Source organism: Motacilla alba, chromosome 3, assembly GCF_015832195.1.
Source record: "Motacilla alba alba isolate MOTALB_02 chromosome 3, Motacilla_alba_V1.0_pri, whole genome shotgun sequence".
Taxonomy (NCBI): Eukaryota; Metazoa; Chordata; class Aves; order Passeriformes; family Motacillidae; genus Motacilla; species Motacilla alba.
In genome coordinates, this window is record NC_052018.1 from 34,372,186 (window position 1) to 34,392,036 (window position 19,851).

Consider the following 19,851-nt stretch of genomic DNA (forward strand, 5'->3'; position numbering starts at 1 on the left):
TTCGCCCTTCGTGACGGAGCTGCCCCAGGGTGCTCTTCCCGCCTGCCTGGGAATGAGCTTGGCGTTGGGCTGCTAGGGTCGTCCTGCTTTGACCTTGAGCGTCCAGGGGGCTGTGGGCCTCTTTTAGGTGAGACTCCCCGTTGCTGGAGTTACTGCGTGTGGTGTTTGGAAGGATACGTGGGACACACGGCTGTCACTGGGTTGTGTGATGCAGGGTTAAATTTCATCTGTTGATGCAGAGATGGCCTTAAATCTTGCGATGCCTGTTTGAAAAGCATAAACATATGACCACTTCTGGTGTTAAACATTTTTCAAAAATAATATTTTCATACCTGTGACAATAACCAGAGAAGCTTGAACAGTTTATCTCTCTAAGTGACCTAAAATATGTTAGATATGAGATGCAGGTTTTAAAGAGCTTATTCTGGGTGACTCAACCGTTGTTTTTGTTGCTGATTGCGGTACCCTTTCACTCCTAGATCTTCTTTCAGTATGCAGTAATAGTGAAAGTGTTATGGTTCTCAGGTTGACTGCAGAGTGTTACTGATACCTGAATTCCGGCTGTAGGAGTGTGAAGATTTGGGAAGACTGTATCTAAAGAGTAACAGGCTAGATACTTGCAGGTAATACAGGGCCGCATTATAAGGTTGAAGATCCCAGTCTCTTCATTTTGCTGCCAAGGCTTGACCTGTGTTAAATACTTAAACAGGCCTGGCTATCAAATGCTCTCTTTGTTTGAGGGGCTTTATTGGTTGGGGTTTTTTTTTTGGTTGGTTTATTGTTTTTTTTTTTTTTTAATGTTGGTACATTTTCAAAAACAGGGTGGAATACAGTAGACCTTCTGGTAACAGTGTGATGCCTAAATATTGTGATTATCCAAAATGTATAGTAAATTTCAAAAAAACCTGTATGAATGTTATGAAGGGGAATGCCAGTTTGGAAACAGGCAGAATATTTGCAACATAATTTGTGGTTTTGTTTTCATTGACATAAGAATTGGCACTTTTGGAAACTAAGCAGCCTGTAAATGATGTGGGGAGAGGCTGCATTTCTAGCTCACTCCCAACTTGTTGGTAGCACCTGTGACGGTAGATATTTAAACAGCATTTTGCAAAGGAAAGATATCTTATATCTTCCATTACTGGAGTGGCTGTGCATTTGAATGGAAGGTTCTGTTCACAACGTAGGCAGTGCTTTTCCTGTGTAAAATTACTGGCATGCCATGCAGACCATTAGAAATGCTCGTCGCAGGCACAGCGAGCTGTGTGAGTAAGGTGGTGCTGTGGTTCAACCCCAGCCAGCAGCCAAGCCCCATTCTCCTACCAGCGCTACAAGGGAGAGAATGAGAAGGATAATAGGAAGAAAACTCGTGGGTTGAGATAAGGACAGTTTAATAGGGAAAGCAGCCGACAGACAAGCAAAGCAAAACAAGGAAGAATTCACCCCTTCCAGTGGCAGGTGGATGTTCAGCCATCTCCAAGAGCGGGGCCCTATCACACCTACCGGTGGCTTGGAAGAAAACAAACACCATCATTACAAATGACCACCCCTTCCTTCTTCTTTGTTTGCTAAGCATGATGTCATGTTGTCTGGGACATCCCTTTGGGCAGTTTGGGGCACCTGTCACAGCTCTGTCTCCTCCGAACATGCCATGCACCTCCAGCCTGCTCACCGGCATGGCAGTAGAAAAAGTAGAAAAGGCCTTGGCTCTGTGTAACCCTGTCCAGCAATAACAAAAATATCTCTATATTATCAAGTATGTTTAGCACAAATCCAAACCAGCCCCCTACCAGCCACTGTGAAGAAAATGTACTGTACTCTGCTGGTCTAAGTGGGCTCAGCCTGTGATCTCCTGCCTGTGATTGTTTTCTGTCTGAATACAGGGAGGGCACTTCCCTGTGTTCATCACTGGTTTAGTTCTTGGCTACCATTCCTGCTGTCCACCTTTAGTGTCTTCTTGCTTAGCCAGGAATGACTGCTTGCTCTGAGTTGGCTGGCTGAAAATGCTTATTGATATTCTTTTCTCTTTTCTTCCTTTTCTTATTTCTTGTCTTTAGTGGAGCTGTATTATGTTAAATCTGCAGTGTGTAGAAGAGAACCAAGAAGAGATATGAAGTGTGTGTTAAAAACCCCTGTTTTGAGAATGGTTGAAAAAAGTAGGAGATAGAGGCTGCACTAAATGATACCTGCTAAAGCATGAAATAGAAAAATGGAAGTAATCTTTCTGTATGCACATAAATTGTCTTCCAGATTAATAATCATGTTCCTCTGACTTGTAGCTGAAAGGAAGCTGAATGATAAATAGAAACAGTAAGTGATACATTTCCCTCTGAGAGGCCAGGGAAGAGAAACACTGCAGGATCAACCATTTTCTCCCAATAACTGAAACAAGAAATGAAAAGAAAACACCAAGGAGAATCAGTAAATAGTTTTACTAGTCAACACATTCCTATTTTTATCAGGAACTTGTAGTTCAGTATAAGCATTAAAAAATAATTAGAAGTTAGGGAATGGTGCCTGACTGGGATTTTCATTTGCAGAAATTGTAGTGAATTAAACCTGTTATTTGTGTCTTTTCTGGCTTTCTTCTGAGGATAAGGAGAGTGAACAAGTTTTGGTCCAGGCACCATTTTCAGAAGAGTCAGAAAAGGATTCTACTTTACAAATTCCTTTGGAATCTACCTCTGGAACTGGGAAGCCAGATGCATTGTAAAATGTAACCACAGTCTAGATAATGCAGAGATATATGCACAACATATGACACTGTTTCAGAACTAAAATCAGAATAAAATTATAGAAATTAGTTGAAATTTGAAATTCATTAATTACTAGTACCTTAGACCTCAGGGCACAATAAAAAAAGAAGATGGACAAAGTCTTGCCCAAATGCATTGTATTAGGTTATCCAAGTAAGGTAAAGATAAGGACATGAGAGCTTCTGACTTATGCCTTTGTGAAAAGACCTATCAGGATTGTTTGGAGATAGAATGTTAAACCCACCTGAAGCTACATATTAGAACAATGGGTATGGATTAATGAAAGGCTATTGTGGGCAAAGAATAAATGAATAAATTACTGGCTACCACTTTTTTGTTGTTAATTTGGTAGATTCTGTGTTGAATTGTGTATCAGAAAATTTTGAGAAGTCTCAATGTGAAGACCCAGCATTACCCTGGAAGCAAAGCTTCTCTCTCAGTACAGGGTATTGCAAGGGTAATGTAAGACAGTGGACATCATCTGAGTCCTTTTTTTGTGTACTAAGCTGAAAAGTATCCTGAAATTGTCAAACTCTCCTTTAAAACAAAATGTAAAAAAAATTGTAGTAAAAATATAACTGTAAATGAAGTGATTCTTGTTCTAATTTATTTCAGTTCTATGTTTGCTATGGATTTTTTGCTTTTGTTTATTTATTTTTAATGTATTACATATTAATTTGATGTACTAATTTGACAAGAGTAAAAATTATGCAAGAAAGAAAAAGAATACCTCAAGATAAGTCTCCTCTCAATAAATGCTTGGAAAAGAAAAGCTGGCTAGTTAAAAAGGAATTCTTTTCAGAGAGGGTATAGGGACCATTTGAAGACACGAGGCTGAAACACACAAAAGTGAAAATAAATTGCCATTTATTTTAGGAAGCTTGTCCTGTTCGTGTGCTCAGGCAGCTGGAGAGAAGATAACTATTTGACATCGTGTACTTATCAAGCACTACTCGACAGGGAGGGCAGTGTTCCCAGGCCCAGTGGGTGTGTGTGAGAGCTGGGCAGTCCTGCTGTGGGACTGGGAAAGCACAGAGCTCACGGTGCTCCCAGGCGGTGCAGGAGCTGCTGGGAGGGTGCGGCTGCATTCACACCAGGACACTCGTTCTCCCTGTGACAGTGCTTTTTCCAACCCACTGAACTTGTGGTTACTGTGGATGTGGCTATGGCAGGTAAATTCCTTCCATATCCTGTTTTGAGTAATCCCAACAGCCTTATTGCTAATATTCCATCTCAGGAGCTCTTTATGAAGGTGAGAACTGACGCTGTGTGATGTTGCAAGTTTGATTGTGGATAGCTGAAAAAGGCCCTACCAGCTCAGGGAGGAAGCCAACCTTTTTTTGGAGCATGGCAACAGTTTCTTTTGGTCCAGGGAGCAGTAGTTGATACACTACATGCAATGTTACGTGTAACTTTAGAGTAAGGATTTTATGTTTCTGTTTTTTAGCTCAGCCTTGTGAACAGTACAGTCACAGTATTGTGCTGGTGACTCCAGATTATATTTCATGTTCTAGTGGAAGGTGTCCCTGCCCATGGCAGAGGAATTGGAGCTAGATGTGCTTTATGGTCCCTTCTAATTCAAAACATTTTATAATTTAAAAAAAACCTTCCTAAATATTTGTTATTGTTCAGGTGTCAGCTGTGAGAATGAAATAATTATTTTAAAAATGTCTTTAATCATATTGTTTACACTTCTTTAATGGATGTATTACTGCCAAAATTTTGGTTGTGTGGAAGGATGATAACTCTGTGAGCTGAGTGTTGTTTTTGGTTTTGTTTTTTTTTCTTCAAATGTGTAATTTAATATGAGGGAAATAGTGACCAGTTCTGGATTTAGACTGAAATATTGGTTGTTCAGATACAGTGGTCAACAGAGGGAAGAAGGGGACAGAAAAAGTACTTGAAAGTGTTGAAGAATAACCACAATTTCAAGGCAGCATTTTCCTATTTTTCTCTGTGTTGTATAATTCTGACTTAAATTACCATCTGTTTTTTAGTAAGACATGTAACATGTTTAGCATAATTTAGAATAAGAAGCAAGGCTATCTGGATCTTTGTTGATTTTTGGATGTAAAATGATCACTGATTGAGCTATAGTTTATTACATAGATGATTCGGGAATCACTTGTTGCAAGAAAGGGAAAATAGGGAAATGTCCTTTTAGTAATAAGAAAATGATTTAGTTAGTAGTGGACCTGAGTTGTAAGAAAGAGGCAAATAATCATCTTTTATTTACTGAGTGATATAAGTTCAGATCTGTGAAGTCTGAATGTGATTTGATCTCATGAAGAATGATAATTTAAAAGCAGAGACTCAAGTGTAAAGTTCTGGCATTCATGAAGTGCAAAAGTACTTAACTCTGGAAAAGATGATGTCTGTTGTGCTTTGCCAGAAACACTAAGATAGTCCTGAGCAGTGTGCAGGCAATGGTGCTCAAGGCCTGAAAGAAAAGGAATCAGAAGTGTTCTGTTGGTGGGTCTGGAGTCGAAATCAAAATTTCATTCCAGTATATCAAACAGTTTCATAGTTCACCTGTTATATATTGAGAAGCTGTAATAAACTAGAATTGAGTAGAGGGGTTAAAATGTCACCCTAAACTCAGTTTGTAAGAAGCAACTGGAAGAAATATGTATTTGTCCATGAGAGTGACAAGTTTTTGGTCACTTTCTTCTCTCCTCTGACAAACAGACATAGATTTGATTTTTTTTTTAATTTCAGAAAATTTGTGCTCTAAAGCATATTCATTTAGGGTTTGTTTATAATTATAAATTTGTTTTCTTAAGTAGTAACTAGAGCAGCCAAATCTTTGAAGGCTTGTTGTATGTACCTTATGAATTTTTAAGCTTGTTCCTTGTTCCTCTTTATGAACTCCTGTCTGGTGTAAGCCACCCTTTGGAAGATCTTATGACAGGAATAGCAGAAAGAACATTTTACATACCTGCTGTACTTGCATCAGACTATGCTTAGTGATAGACTTAGGTTTATTCCAGTCTTTTTTTCTGTGAAGAACATGCAAAAGAAGGAAAAATGTACTCATGTTCTTTTTACTGGCAGTTTGATTTTTTTAATGTAGTAATAAATAAACTTGTTTTGTAGCTTTATAAGAAAGGAGGGTGCACATCCAATTGGGGACCTAAGCTAACCTCTGTAGTACAAGCCACAGGTTTTCTTGCATTTAGTTCTTTTTTGGTATGAGAATAACTCCCAGGAAAACATCTTTTGTTGATCTAGAAGTTGCCAGTATGTGTAACAGATTATTATACAGGTTTGATTTAATTAAATTTTGTTGTGAAAGAAATTTGAACGCCTAAAGCAGAGCTGGTTTTTTCTGTGGAAAAATATAATGTGCTATGCCCACTTGTGAATATGACTAGGTAGGAAATTGTACTGAGAAGTTATTAATCACAGTATTAAATCTTACTAAGTGTTGTAGACTGTTGAAGGATATTAATGACATAATGGCTAGTTATAGTTAATAATACTGCTAGGTGGGGTGCTTTTGTTTTGTTTGTTTGTGTAGTACGGGAGACATTCTTCTTTTGTTATTCTACTGAATAGCAGTTGGCCAAAATAACAAGTTCAAATGGTTCTTATTCTTCAGAAGACATTAGAGATTCCTGTTTTAAGAATTCTGAATAAGAGAACTCTGTGGAAAGTCAATCTAGAAACAGAGTAATTAGATGTAATTGGAAAATCTTTATCTGTGGTTATAGAAGAATGTATGTATTTTCTGTATATGAATTTTATCTGAAGAGTCTGATGTGGGATTTGCAAGAATTATTTTGCTATGCATGTTGTTAAATGCTTCTGAGGGGAAGCAAAGCATAATAAATTACCAAATGACAAGGCTTCTGTTTTCTTTGTATTCAAATCTGTGTTTGTATTGAGTCTATTTAAATACAAATGTTTTTCTGCAGTTGCTGGCTTAATATGTGGGCACTATACACAGCTTAAAAAGCAATAGCACTACAGTGAAATTAGAATTTTTTGTCATCTGCTTTTTAATTGTCTACTAGTTCTTTTACTGTACATCCCATAGCCACCTTTGAAATGCTACACAATTTTAAAAATGCCCTGGAATATTGCATTGCAAAGCAGAAACCCTGAGGAATTCAAAGGAGCAAGCTTATGAGCTCAGATTCTTACGGTGCTTGGAACAAATCTTGAGATTTCTTGAAGTGACTTGATGTATGCAGATTTGTACTCCACAATCAGCCACTGGACCTGTACCAGTATTTCAGTATTGCAGATTGGTGTGAAACATACAAATAGAGCAATTATCTGATGCTTGAAAAATACAAGAGTGGAATAGCAGCAAATCAAACCTGAAGAGGAGTTCTGGGGTAAAATAGATAAGGGAGAGCTTATGAATCAAGTCTTATAACCTTGTGATTGAATCAGAACACAATCTAGATAAAAGCTGCATTTATGGAATTGTTTGGTGAAGCTGCTGTTCCTCTCCACATTCCTTTGGCTTCAGTGAAAAACATTTAGAGCCTCTTAAACAGGTGAATAGTTTGTGTTCAGGTGAGACAGAAGGCACTTAGGTACAACAGTTATGAAGAATGAGCACTTGCTGTGGAAACACAGCTGAAGCAGTATTGTTTGAACATGAGTTAGAGGATAAGCAATACCACCTCATCAGTATAGGGAACTTCACTCTGCTGCTCTGGGAACACACCATGCACAGCCCCCAGCTGAAGAGCCACAGCCCCAGACACCTGCTGTCCTTGTCATGAGCCAAGACTCCACTGACATCCAGGTGTACCCAGAATTGAGTGGTATCTGTATTTTAATCCCTGCTAGAAGGTGAAGTAGAAGGTACTAAGTGTCAGGACCTACTTCTGCAATCACTTATGATTTAAAAATAATCATATTAAATTATTTGAAAGTGTATAGTACATCTTAGTTTTTTCCTCATTGATAATAAGCTTTCTGCTGGGACAGAAAGCATATTTACTTTTTGACATTCATTTAAAAAGTCATGACCATCTAACAGGTCAGTGATTGCCTATGCCAGAGTCATGAGAATGGCTTAACCTTCAATCTGAGAAGCTTGGCTCATCTCTTCTGGTATACAAAAAGGGAAAAAACCCCAAAGGATGGTGCTCTTCATATCTTTGTTTAAAAAGATAAACAAATGAAGATCATTCCAAGGAAAGTTGGCCCTCATGCTAAATAGTGGTTGTGTAATGACAAGATAAATGCTTTATTCTGTAGGCTGTGTGATGGTGTAGAAGAAAATGGTATTTTTCAATTTTTTTATCTATTAAATTTTATTATTTATCTAATTTTTCAAAGTAATAAACCATGGAATAATAAGGGTGTGATACTCAGAAGGAAATAGACACTACCATGCTTTACATTGTATTGAAGTACTAGCTCTAAAATCAAATGTTTTTAAATCTGCATTTTTATTATAGATTAAGAGAACAGGAAAGTATTGATAAGAATACATTATGGAAACATGAAAAGATTTAAAACTACATTGTGGAATATCTTCAGACTAAACAAAAAGAAAATCATAGTAAACAAGATTATTTTTATGTATGAGAACTCGTAACAATTTGCATTCCTGTAATTTTAATGATTGTAGAATAGAAGTAGTCCCAGGTTTATAAAATAATACATAACACTTACATAGTATTCTCTCTGGGTGCTTCACTTATTATGGCTATTTATGATTTGTCTAAAACTGAGATTTCTTTGTGGGAAAAAGTATGCAAGAAATTGTTTGCATAAATTATTTTTGAAAAAAACAACATTTTTAAGATAGAAAAATGAGACCATAACTGTAGAGTAGTAAGAAAACAAGAGCACGTTTTTCTTCTCTATACAAAACTTCATCGTGATTACATTTTAACAGACAGTGTGCAGTAGACTTGTTTAAAAGCACAGTTATTCAGTCAAAGATATTAATGTATTTTGTTTTCAAAATTAGGGGATTGTTCTGATTGGTTTTTAAGTCTGAAAGGAAGCTACCTGTTTAACCCCAGCTCTACCTGATTTGTTTAACCTTTGATAATCCTTTATCAGACCACTCTCAGCTCTCAAGTCTTTCAAGCACTTGAGGAAGACCGAGCCCTGTCTTCCACTCCACGATAATTGGTTGCATTTATTCTTTAGCTGGATAAAAAGGATTCTGATGCATTCTTCACTCAAAAAGAATTCTTTACTGTGTCAAGTTCTTTCTTCATCCACTGTGCCTGGAAAATTTTGATTTGTGCTGCTTTTATATGTTGGTTCTTTCTTCTTTTTTCAGTGTTAATACTTTATTTCACTTTTGGAGATCAGGCTTTGGTGGTTGTGCAGCTGTCTCTTTGAGAAATCTGTTGGCATTTTACAGGTTTTCCAGAACAAACCTGATATTTTTTGGGATTTAATCCAGAAATGGTTATTATAAAATAAAACCACATGAAAAGGTTTTTTGGGTTTTTTTTAAATAAAAGTGGTATCTAAGTGCTTTATGCCAGTGAGATATTGTGAAATCTATCAATTTGACACTCAGAATATGTTTTTTAAATAATGGTGCATTTCTGTTCTGTCTTGGAGACGGTTTGTCATCATTCGTCTGCCATCAGAATCAAGAGTGCAGAAACCTTGTAAATTTTTTTGCCTTTTTACTCACTCCTTCCATCCAGTTCTTTTCATTCTGTCTGCCACTTTCTTGTTTTTCCCTGTTCTTGCAACTTTCATTACCATACCTGGAAGACAGTCTGATGGATACTACTTCTTTGTACCTGTTCCATGGTTTGTTTGGGTTTTCAGTCATGCTTCAGCCTGCACTTCTGCACAAGATTTTCTTCCCATTCCCCTTTAATCAAGACAGAAGAGAGCAGCATCTACTAAATGTGAAGTCTCTTCTGAAGCCGAGTACAAAAGAGATTTCAAGAAATTTCCCCCAATAACACCTCCATAAAAGGGGCACCAAATCTGCCTTTTTCACAGAAGTGCTACAATAGCATTTCTAGTTGAGTTGTATTTGCTTGGGGTAAATGTAGCCTTAAAAACTCATTTCTTTTAAAAGGTTATTCAACCTCTGTTATTAAAAAAAGAAGTAGTCTATGACCTATAAAAGTACAGGGTGGTGTTTCTAGAACTAAAATATCTTAATTATTTGGTGCAGACTACCACACTATGAAAATATATTGGGCAAATTGCAAAAGCCTATGATTACAGGACATTGGTAAACATGTACTTTTGTTGTGCCTGGATGACAATAATATAAAAACAAAGTAGAGTTGCATCTCTGAATTAGAATAGCAAGTCTTGTAAAAGGAAGTGTTGATGCACAGAAGTCCTCTTGAATAGTGTGTAACTATTGTATAGTTTTGTCTTCTGCTTGGAAGTGATTCAGAAAGATTGATGTCTTCTGTTTGTAGAAAGACTGGTTTGTTGTAAGGTGGGGGTTTCTGGTGATGGACCCAGAGGAAGTAAAAATGAAAATGAAAAATCACTTTGTTGCATTGTTTAGAACAAACAGTGCTTTTTGGGAGAGAAACTGCATTATTTTTCTAGGGATTTTTGTTTGGCTTGAGATGTTGTGATTTCTTATTACTTGTTTGGGTTTTTAGTAGGACTTTGTGTTGGACATGTGTTAAATATTTGTTAATATTTGTTTACAATATGTTAGCTTTTGTTTATGGTTTGTTGTAAACTGATTTCAGATTTTTTTTAATGTCTTTGAGGAAAATGTAGTGCTTTTTATACATATTTTAACAATAATTTCAGGGCTTTTTTCTTTTATCTTTTGAATAGGTAATGTCTGTACATGAATTGCAAGCTGGTCTCTAGCGGGGACACTGTGGGAGGATGAACACGGAGGAGCTGGAGCTACTGACTGATTCCAAGTACAGGAACTATGTAGCTGCAGTTGACAAAGCACTGAAGAACTTTGAATATTCCAGTGAATGGGCAGATTTAATATCAGCACTTGGGAAGCTAAACAAGGTATGCCTGGCAAGTGCTCTTAAAAAGACTCAGGAATTGCCAAAGGTACTGGTGTAACAGTACAGAAGTCCGTGGTTCCAGCCATCTCTTGCAAATATATTTCAGCACTCTGAGCCAACTGTTGGGTGTGTGCAAGGAGCAAACAAATCAAACACCTTTCTAAGACCTAGAGTTGAACCCTTTGTATGTGTAAATAAAGGGAGAGGTTATTTACATTTCTAATGGAAATTAATGCAATATCTCTTTTGTCAGTAACATTTACTTCTAATATCATTCAATGTTATAGAAATAATGTGAAAAATAGTAACTGGTATAAATATCAGCAGTAGTTTTATGAAGCATAAGTTCTAAAATGAGGGTCAAATCATTCATGGACCAGAGAATGCTATTGTTCTGATTCATTTTAACAGTTAATTTTAATGGGCAATATCACTGTAATCTTTAATAGCACTTCACAAATGCATACAGGTCCTAATATTCATAAAAATCTTGGTTTAGTCAGTTGTATGTGTTTCTAGGCAGCCCCACTCAGGAAAATGACACTATAGTTGCAAGTGGCATCATTCATTATTTTGTACAAACTCTCATTTCTTTCTTTTTTTCTGATGGTAGCAGTTCTTGCTTCATGTTTGTGCAATGTGAAGGCTATGATACGGAGAAAAAAAAATCAAAATATGTAAAAGCAACTTTGTTCTCCAGTCCTGAAGTGATTGCATAGTTTCAGACAGTGGTAAAGTTTTGTATGTGGTATCACTCTATGGCATTCTCTTAAAGCTATCCCAGACTCATGACCCACTGTTTAATAGTCCTCTTTGAGCTAGTGATAATGGATTTTATGAAATGGAAATAGCAATTTTTGTCCTCAAATGGAGGAGTAAATGACAAATGGACAAGCTGTAGGCAAGAAGCCCATTACAAGTGAAGTTGCCTTGGCAATATTACCTGTAACGAGTGTATAAGTGAAGAGCATGGCAAAGAAAAAGCTCCATGGTAGATTTTAATGGCCTTGGCTTTTTTTCTTGTAACCTAGGTTTGTGTGGTGACTTATGAAACACATCCAGGAACTCCTTTATAAAATGTGCATTTGATGTTTAACTTCTTTTGTGCTGTTTTTCTTCTTTTTGCTGATTTACCAGGTGCTACAGAACAACGCCAAGTACCAGGTAGTACCCAAAAAGCTGACGATAGGCAAGCGCTTGGCACAATGTCTGCATCCAGCTCTGCCTGGAGGGGTTCATCGCAAGGCACTTGAAACATATGAGATCATTTTTAAAATCATTGGACCCAAGCGCCTGGCCAAAGATCTGTTCCTCTACAGGTACAATAGCACAGTATTTTAAATAACTCCATTCCAAGTCAAGATCCTTTGGTTTTCCTGCATTTTCTATTCACAGTATTACTTTGTTATGTAGCCAGAATCAATCAGAACCAATTTCTTTCCCTCCTGTTATTGGAACTTGTCTAGTATTTTTCTTCTGAATATTGTATAATGGAAGAAACACAGATCACCTAAATTTTTGTTGGGAACTAATTTTAGTGCAAGAAAACCTGGAATTTATTATTTTTTGTTGAAAGGAAGTGTTCTGCCTGTATATACCATGTGTATAGTAATTGAAAAGTTAACACCTCATCGTATTAACATTACATTTCACTGTTTTAACTGTTGTTGGAAAAGAATCTAAGTATAGTTTGTTGCAAGAAACTTTATTATCAAATTAACAGGAGAAAGATTTTGTTTTGTTAGTCTAGGGGGCAAATACAAACTTTTTTTCCGTCTCTGGAACTGATGATAATGAACAGGAAAGATAACCTTGAAAAGCTAAGTTTATTCAGTATATACTGGTTCCTAAACCTCCATTGTGAGGTGTATATTTTTGGTTGGGTGGGGTGGGCAAGACATTAATTTATTTGTTATATAATGAATAGAGGGATGTGTGCACACTATCAGACATGGTTCTTAATCTTTACCTGTCCCTAGAGATTAAAATTTCATCAGTTTGAGAAATAGCAGGATAAAATAGAATTCTGTTTAGGTAGAAATGGTGTGCAATAACGCTTGGAAAGAAATTGCATGCTTTAACATCAGCTCTTCTGTCTTGCACGATCATGATGTTTATGTATAATCACATCTGTTTCTGCATGTTTTAAAAGACACTGTGAACTCATAGCTCACATTTTGTGCTTGTATCGTGATTCAGTAGCTGCAAGATCTCATTAACAGTAAGTTCTAGGGTAATGGAAAATGCTACCTTGTATAATCTAACTAAAAGCTATTGTTACTGCTGCTAGGGCAAAGACAGACATTCACATTAAGGCATTATCAAAGATTCCAGTATTTGTCATGAAAGCAGAATGCCAGTGTCTGAACATCAGATCTTGAAGTGTGAGTAATAGCCTTACAAAGAATGACTGTGGGTTAGTGGGCTGCTTATTGAACAAAAAAGACATTTTCTGTAGAAAAAAGAAGCCAATTGACAATGGTAAAGGACAATTTCTGCGAGACAGATAAAGGCAAAAAACATGTTTGCCAAAAGTTTTGTATTTTGGAACAAGTTTTGTAGGATGGACGATATCCTATCTACATAGATATTTCTTTTAATAGTAAATTTGAAGGTGTACATTTTAAGACCCTTTTCTTAAAATTACCCTTTTTACTGTTCTTTGATTTACTTCTTCATATGTCAGGGTCTTCTAACCTGAGTCCTCAATGATTTTGAAAATTGAAGTTGTGTTCACATGCATTTGATTATTGGTACAGTTTGTAATAATTTATGATCTTTAGTAGCAGTAACAAATATTATTTTAGAATCTATGTAACTACTTCTTAGGAGATCACATTTATATAAGTTCACATTTATAATGTGAACTTACACTCACATTCAAATAAATTCATAACATACTTCCAGGTTTTTCAGTCCTTTACAGGCTGTGTTATGAACAGAATTGTGAATAGGGTTTATTGTTAGTTTTAGAATCTGTTTTCAGACTGAATTTCTGAAGTAAATATATACTTTGATGCCACTTAACAGTATAAATGTCTTAAATTTTACCTCGAGGTTACTTGCTGAAATAAAACACCATGATTTTTCTTTCAGAAAATTATTTCTATAAATTTCTTTAAATTGTTATCCAGTCTTGGTTTTTTTCTTAGTAAGTGCAAGGAAGATGTATCTTTAAATACAATTTTCATTGTGATGTGGTTCAGTGTGAGCAAAATTAACATTTTGTTATGCAGAGATGCTTCTGGTTTATCATGTTTATTTTACTGGTGAAAGACAATCATCTCTGGGCCTTCAGTGCTTGTTATCACAACAGTAATAAAGCTCATAATATTAGCCTTGGGATACCAACCTGTCCATCCAAAGGCAGTCATATTGTATGGTGGCACAATTCTAAGATAAAAATCTGATGCTTATAATAACTATACTGGATGTGCCTATATCAGTCTTTAGAGAGAAATAAAATTGTCACATGAGAAGCTTCTTTAAAAAAAGGTAAAATGTATTTTTCACAGTTCTGGACTATTTCCACTCCTTGCCAATGCTGCTATGTCTGTCAAGCCAACATTACTGAGTCTGTATGAGATTTATTACCTCCCTTTGGGGAAAACATTGAAACCAGGACTGCAAGGACTATTAACTGGGATTCTGCCTGGGTTAGAGGAGGGATCAGAGTATTATGAAAGGTAAGGATACTTATGTTAATAAGGTGATATTCTTGATCTGGGGATGTTTACTGTAACTTTTCACTATGTACTTGTATGTGGATTTTATTGTTTTCAAGGTGGTTGCTTTTTAATTTGATGCTGTCATATTAATTGCAACAGAATGGTGTGGCGGGAGGTTCTTAGCGTTAATTAAGACAAATTAACTGTTAGTTGTTCCTGCTAGTAGTTATGGCAAAGGAATTGACATTAAGCAGACAGTGTTATATGCCAGTCTCTTCTCCCAGGTAGCAAGCAATAGAACAAGAGAAAATGGCTTTAGGTTGTTCTGGGAGAGGTTTAAGTTGGATATTTGGAAAAATTGCTTCACCTAACAGGTTGTCAAACATCAGAACAGGCTGCCTGGGAAGTAGTGGAGTCAGCATGCCTGGAGGTATTTAAAAGCCATGTAGATGTGGCAGTTTGGGACATGGTTTAATGGTGGATTTTGCAGCGTTGGGTTGGACTCAATGATCCTGAAGGTCTTTTCCAACTTAAACAATTCTATGACCCTTGATATGGGTTGACATACATAACTGTAGCATCTGGGCTGCTGAGGTAGCATCTTAATATACTAAAGGATGAAGTTACACTCCATCACTTGGAATTCTTGGAATTGTTCACATGCTTGCATATTCTTGATATTTCCAACTTCAGAAACTTGAATTTTCACAACTTGTATGTCAAGAGCAATTCAACACTGTCTTTTTCTATTTCTGTGTAGGCAGACACACGCACACAGTGCAGTTGGCATCACTACAAGAGGGAACAAGGTCTATCCAGCTTGCCTCCTGGGGCCTGCCAGAGGGTGTAGAGGTGCTGCCACATAAGTTGGAGGAAGTGAGGACAGGGGAAGAGATTGCTTGTGCTCAAAGAATTGGGGTATTTTTATGCCCTGTTATTACCAGATGGACTCAGTGCAAGGAATGAGAGGGCAAAAGCCATCTGCTTTGATTCTTTTCTTCAGTAGCTATGCTTTCCTAGTGTCTGTCTGAAACCTCTGTCTGTAGCAAGACTTGGCTTTAAGCAGCAGATGAAGGAGTTATTTGGCTCTTTAAGCATAAGGAGTACATAAGGAATATATAAAGAGAAGCTGTAGACAAGCCAAAAGCATTTTGCAAGCCAGATTGGCCCACAGCCTTGCTAGCTGGATTGCTCTGTTCAGGCTGCATTATAAGGTTTAGTGTATAGCTGGGCCTCTCCTGGCCTCTCAAAAGGAAGTTTTGACCTTCCTGTAACAATTCATTAAAATACTTCTTAAAACTGGGGGCAGGGGTAAGAGCTGTGATATAAGCCCTGATTCAGCTGACTTGGTTTTACTGCAGGACAAACACACTGCTGGAGAAAGTTGCTTCAGCTGTGGATCAGTCAGCGTTCTACAGTGCTCTCTGGGGGAGCCTCCTCACCAGCCCTGCAGTGCGCTTGCCTGGCATCACTTATGTCCTCTCCCACCTGAACAGGAAGCTTTCCATGGAGGATCAACTCTACATAATTGGCAGTGACATTGAATTAATGGTAATGTTTTGATGGGACAATGAACTTATAATAAGTAAGTAACTACATTGAAGTTGCTTACTTATTATGTAATGTATTTTGGGGGAGATTTAAATGTGTTCTCTGTCTTTGAACTTAGCCTTTGAAGAGATAAAATGCATTTTTATTATAGTTCCAGTTAAGCTGATGTTTTGGTGCATGGTAGGAGTGTTTCAAAGCTGAATTAATGTATCAGAACTGCTTAGGTTTTGTGTGAAACTTTCCATTCATTACATGCTTTATCTAAAAGTGATTGAGTTTTGTTGCAATTTTTGGTTTCTTTTTTTTTTAAAGATGTAGAGAATAATTTTGTCTTTTAAACTTGAGATATTCATTGGTAATATACAAAAAGCAAAAGCTGTTTGTATAGTTAAGGAAATCTGTTGATTATATATTTCCTCAGTGGTGAAACTTTTAATTTTCCTGTTGTGTCTTGTTTCATTATTCAAAATTTAAAATAACTTCATTTAGAAGTTACCATTGTTTATAAATAACTGGGGTTTTTTTGAGTGCTGTCTTATATCTACCTCCTTAAAATAATAAATAACTGTTCTGGGGGGGGTCTGCCATTACTTCAGGTGGAAGCAGTAAGCACTTCAGTGCAAGATACCAGTGTTTTAGTACAGAGGAGCACATTGGACCTTATCCTTTTTTGTTTTCCTTTCCACATGAGCCAGGTAGGTTATTAACATGAGAGATGAATTGACAAATTCCTAAATGTACTTCACTTCCTAAGTCAGTAGCAGTATTTGGTTGGTTTTTGTTAATGATTTTCTCCAGGCTCCAGCTAGAGTCACACGTAGGAATTCCTCTGATAGGTTTTGCTGTTCTCATGTCATGAGCTCTGCTCTTCGGCTTTTTAACTTGATGTTAACTTTGAAGTTAACTTCAACTTCTGTGTATGTAAGCTCAAATTATGTTTAGTCTATGCAGAAGCTTTTAATTTGCTCCAGTTTGATGAGAAAGCAAATTACCTGTTCATTTCCAAGATTCCAATTCCCAGTGTTCAAAATAAGCAAAAGTTAATCCTCTTAGCACAACAGATTCAGAACACTAGAGAATTGAAAACAGTTTTTGGTTTTGGGTGAGTGGTTAGCCCTAGCAGTAGTGGGAGATAGACTTTAAAACTTCCAGATAATTTTTTTGGACTGCATTTATTGTTAGTTATGTCCTGTTTTTAACTGATCCATGAATTATTTAACTCCTAGAGGAAAACTTATACAAGACTGATTCTCATCTTGTTAGAAATTAGGAAAAACCTGCACTTTTATGAAAGAAAGAACTGTGTTCTTGCTTGGGGAAGTGCTTCACTCACATTTATCAGTTACTACAGGAGTATTTGGAGTGTCTGTTAGGTACTGAAATGTTGAAATTATCAATACAACATTTTTTGAATATTAAAACTTACATGACCATTTAAAGTAGTAAGAAACTGAAAAAGTACTTCAATTTTTTTAAACTGGATTTTAACAATTTTCTTCCAAAGCTTTTGCCTCATAGTAAAATGAAATGTAATAACAAGGAGCTGTTAGTCAAATCTGTTATTTTTGCTGTTTTTAAAAGGTGTGTGTTAGTATATAATGTGTTATTATATAATATCTGTTCCAAACAATAATCTCATTTTGGTTTCCTAAGAGCAAGATTGTGTTTTCTTGTACTGTGCAGAATTCAGAAATGTCAGAACATGAAACTAGCTAGGTTTTAATGAACATTAAGCTGCTAACATAGAAAAAGCATTACTTTTCATTGTTAAACTTAGATGAGTTTCTAACTTCTTCAGGCAACTCGTCCAGACATGATCAGAATTTTGTCAGCAGCCCTTCACGTAGTGCTGCGCAGGGATATGTCACTCAACCGAAGGCTTTATGCATGGCTTCTGGGTAGGTTTATATTTAATTCCATTGGCACTAAAGGTGGAGGATGGACTGTATTTTCCTTATCAGTGTTTGCACTACTGTGTAGAAAGAATCTTGGAAAAATGAAGTCCTCAATTTCTTTTATAAGGAAAAAAAGGCACTTTCTCTCTCTATGGATGTAGAAGATGAAGAATGTCATCCTGGAACTCATTCCAGTCATATAAATTGTGGATGCATTTTCCTCTAGCAGCAATTATGGGCCACATTTGTGGGTAGAGCCTGGTGTAGTAGGCTCCTGGAAACAGACACTCTGAAACTTTTTCTCTAAAAACATAGAATGGAGAAAACAGAGAACAGGCATTATAGAGTGTAAGTGGTAGTTGGAGCACAACAGTATAGAAGATAGAAAAGAATGCTGAAGAGCATTGATATTACAGTTAGTGTATGCAAACTTTAAACTTCATTAGATCTTTGCCTGATTGAATTAAGAGATCACTTTTCAACACCTTTCTGGAGTAAAAATTGAGCAACTGGGAATACAATTCTACCAAATGACATAAAATCAATACAGTGCAAATTTAAATTTTTATATGAAACCAGCATGTAATTAGAAGAGGGTAGCAGAGAATTATAGCTATTAGAAGGTTCTTAACTATTCAGGGAATAGTTAGAAGACCAGAAATTAGAAAATTTTAGAAAAAAATACTATTATTCAGCCTTGTTATTTTAAGGAAATGAAGCCTGTGGTCACATAAATCTGTTAAGTTTCTCTTTAAACCCATTTTGAAAGAAGTCAAAATCATGGAAGTTCCTAAGTGTGTCCCAGGAATTGGAGACTGAATGGAGAGACATGAAGTGGCTTCTCTACTTGATATGTTTTGCAGTCTGCTGTTACCTTCTTTGTTTGACTTCCCAGCTCACCAGCAAGCACATACGTGCTTCTTGGGCTACCCAGAAACTTGCCCAGCTGATAGTTAAGATGTCAGAGGCAGGTAGCCTGTGGGTGACTAGGGAGAAAGGATGTGAGTAGCAAAGGGCCCTGAGAGAGAACTTGAAATTATGAGGAGGGAAGAAGTCAGCAACAGTGTTTTGCATGAGGGGGTTGGTTGTGTTGCTGTTGGTTGTAGGAGCTGCAGGGGTTTAGAAGTTAAAATATGAGAAAGTCCTGGCTTCTTTGGTTAATCATTCTTCGAGACACTGACTTGCAAAGGATTAATCTTTTAAAGAAAGACAGTGAAATGCAATGTTATGTTCCATACTTGCATTTTCAAATTTGGGGAAGAAATAGTTGCTAGATTAAACACTGCAATCATGTTTCATCTAAATTTGATGGATTAGATACGTCTTTTGCTATCATTGAAAAAGGTTTTTTGTGTATTTAAAATATCATTCTGCTTTTTTTAGTTGTAGAATCTTCTTTTACAGCTATTTCATGAACATAGTCTCCACTGAAAGTCATGCAGCTTCAGAGAATACTTTAACAGTGACTTCCATGTCCTGCATTGTGAACAGCTACTTCATCTATTTGCTATATATTTGGATAAACTTTCTGACAATATAGGATTTTTGCATTTTTTTTCCTTTGGATGTTGTTCAGGTTTTCTATTATCATGATATTCTATTCCTAAAATAAGACATTGCAGATGGAGATCAATTATGTTGGAAGACTGTGTGAATTCTGTTGTTTCTATATGGCATTATTTAATTCTGGTGGGTGCTATTCCTTCCTGTTGTTTTACAGCTAGAGGTGACCTATTAAACACATACATCTCTGTGAATCAGGTTATCTTAACCATTGTTAACCAAATGATTTTTTTTTTCTTCCTTAAGCCTATTTTTTTTTGTGCAATTAAAAACTTACTGGGAAAAGAAAAGAAACTTACAATACAAAGGTCCATCTCATTAGTGTAATTTTGAACTAAAAAAATTTTTTTTTGTGGTGTGACTGATATTTTTTCTAACACGTCACTGTGTTTTGATGGTCATCTCTATATACTTAAAACACTGAATTTTGTGTTCTCATTAATATTGAAATAATTTTATGTGTCAACTT

At 36.4% G+C, this 19,851-nt stretch overlaps 1 protein-coding gene across 9 annotated transcripts in view; it reads left to right on the forward strand.

The window, feature by feature from the left end:
• Window positions 1-19,851, forward strand: part of DOP1A (DOP1 leucine zipper like protein A) — a 60,091-nt gene that overhangs the window by 511 nt on the left and 39,729 nt on the right. For 7 of the 9 annotated variants that reach the window (XM_038132115.1, XM_038132122.1, XM_038132125.1 and 4 more), the window contains exons 2-7: window positions 10,515-10,706; window positions 11,843-12,024; window positions 14,221-14,391; window positions 15,735-15,924; window positions 16,521-16,619; window positions 17,723-17,822. In XM_038132115.1, coding sequence (XP_037988043.1) covers window positions 10,569-10,706; window positions 11,843-12,024; window positions 14,221-14,391; window positions 15,735-15,924; window positions 16,521-16,619; window positions 17,723-17,822 — 880 coding nt within the window. In that variant the 5' untranslated portion in view covers window positions 10,515-10,568. Of the gene's footprint in view, window positions 4,009-10,514; window positions 10,707-11,842; window positions 12,025-14,220; window positions 14,392-15,734; window positions 15,925-16,520; window positions 16,620-17,722; window positions 17,823-19,851 lie in introns of all 9 variants that reach the window. The other 2 variants (XM_038132118.1, XM_038132116.1) reach the window with 2 other exon arrangements.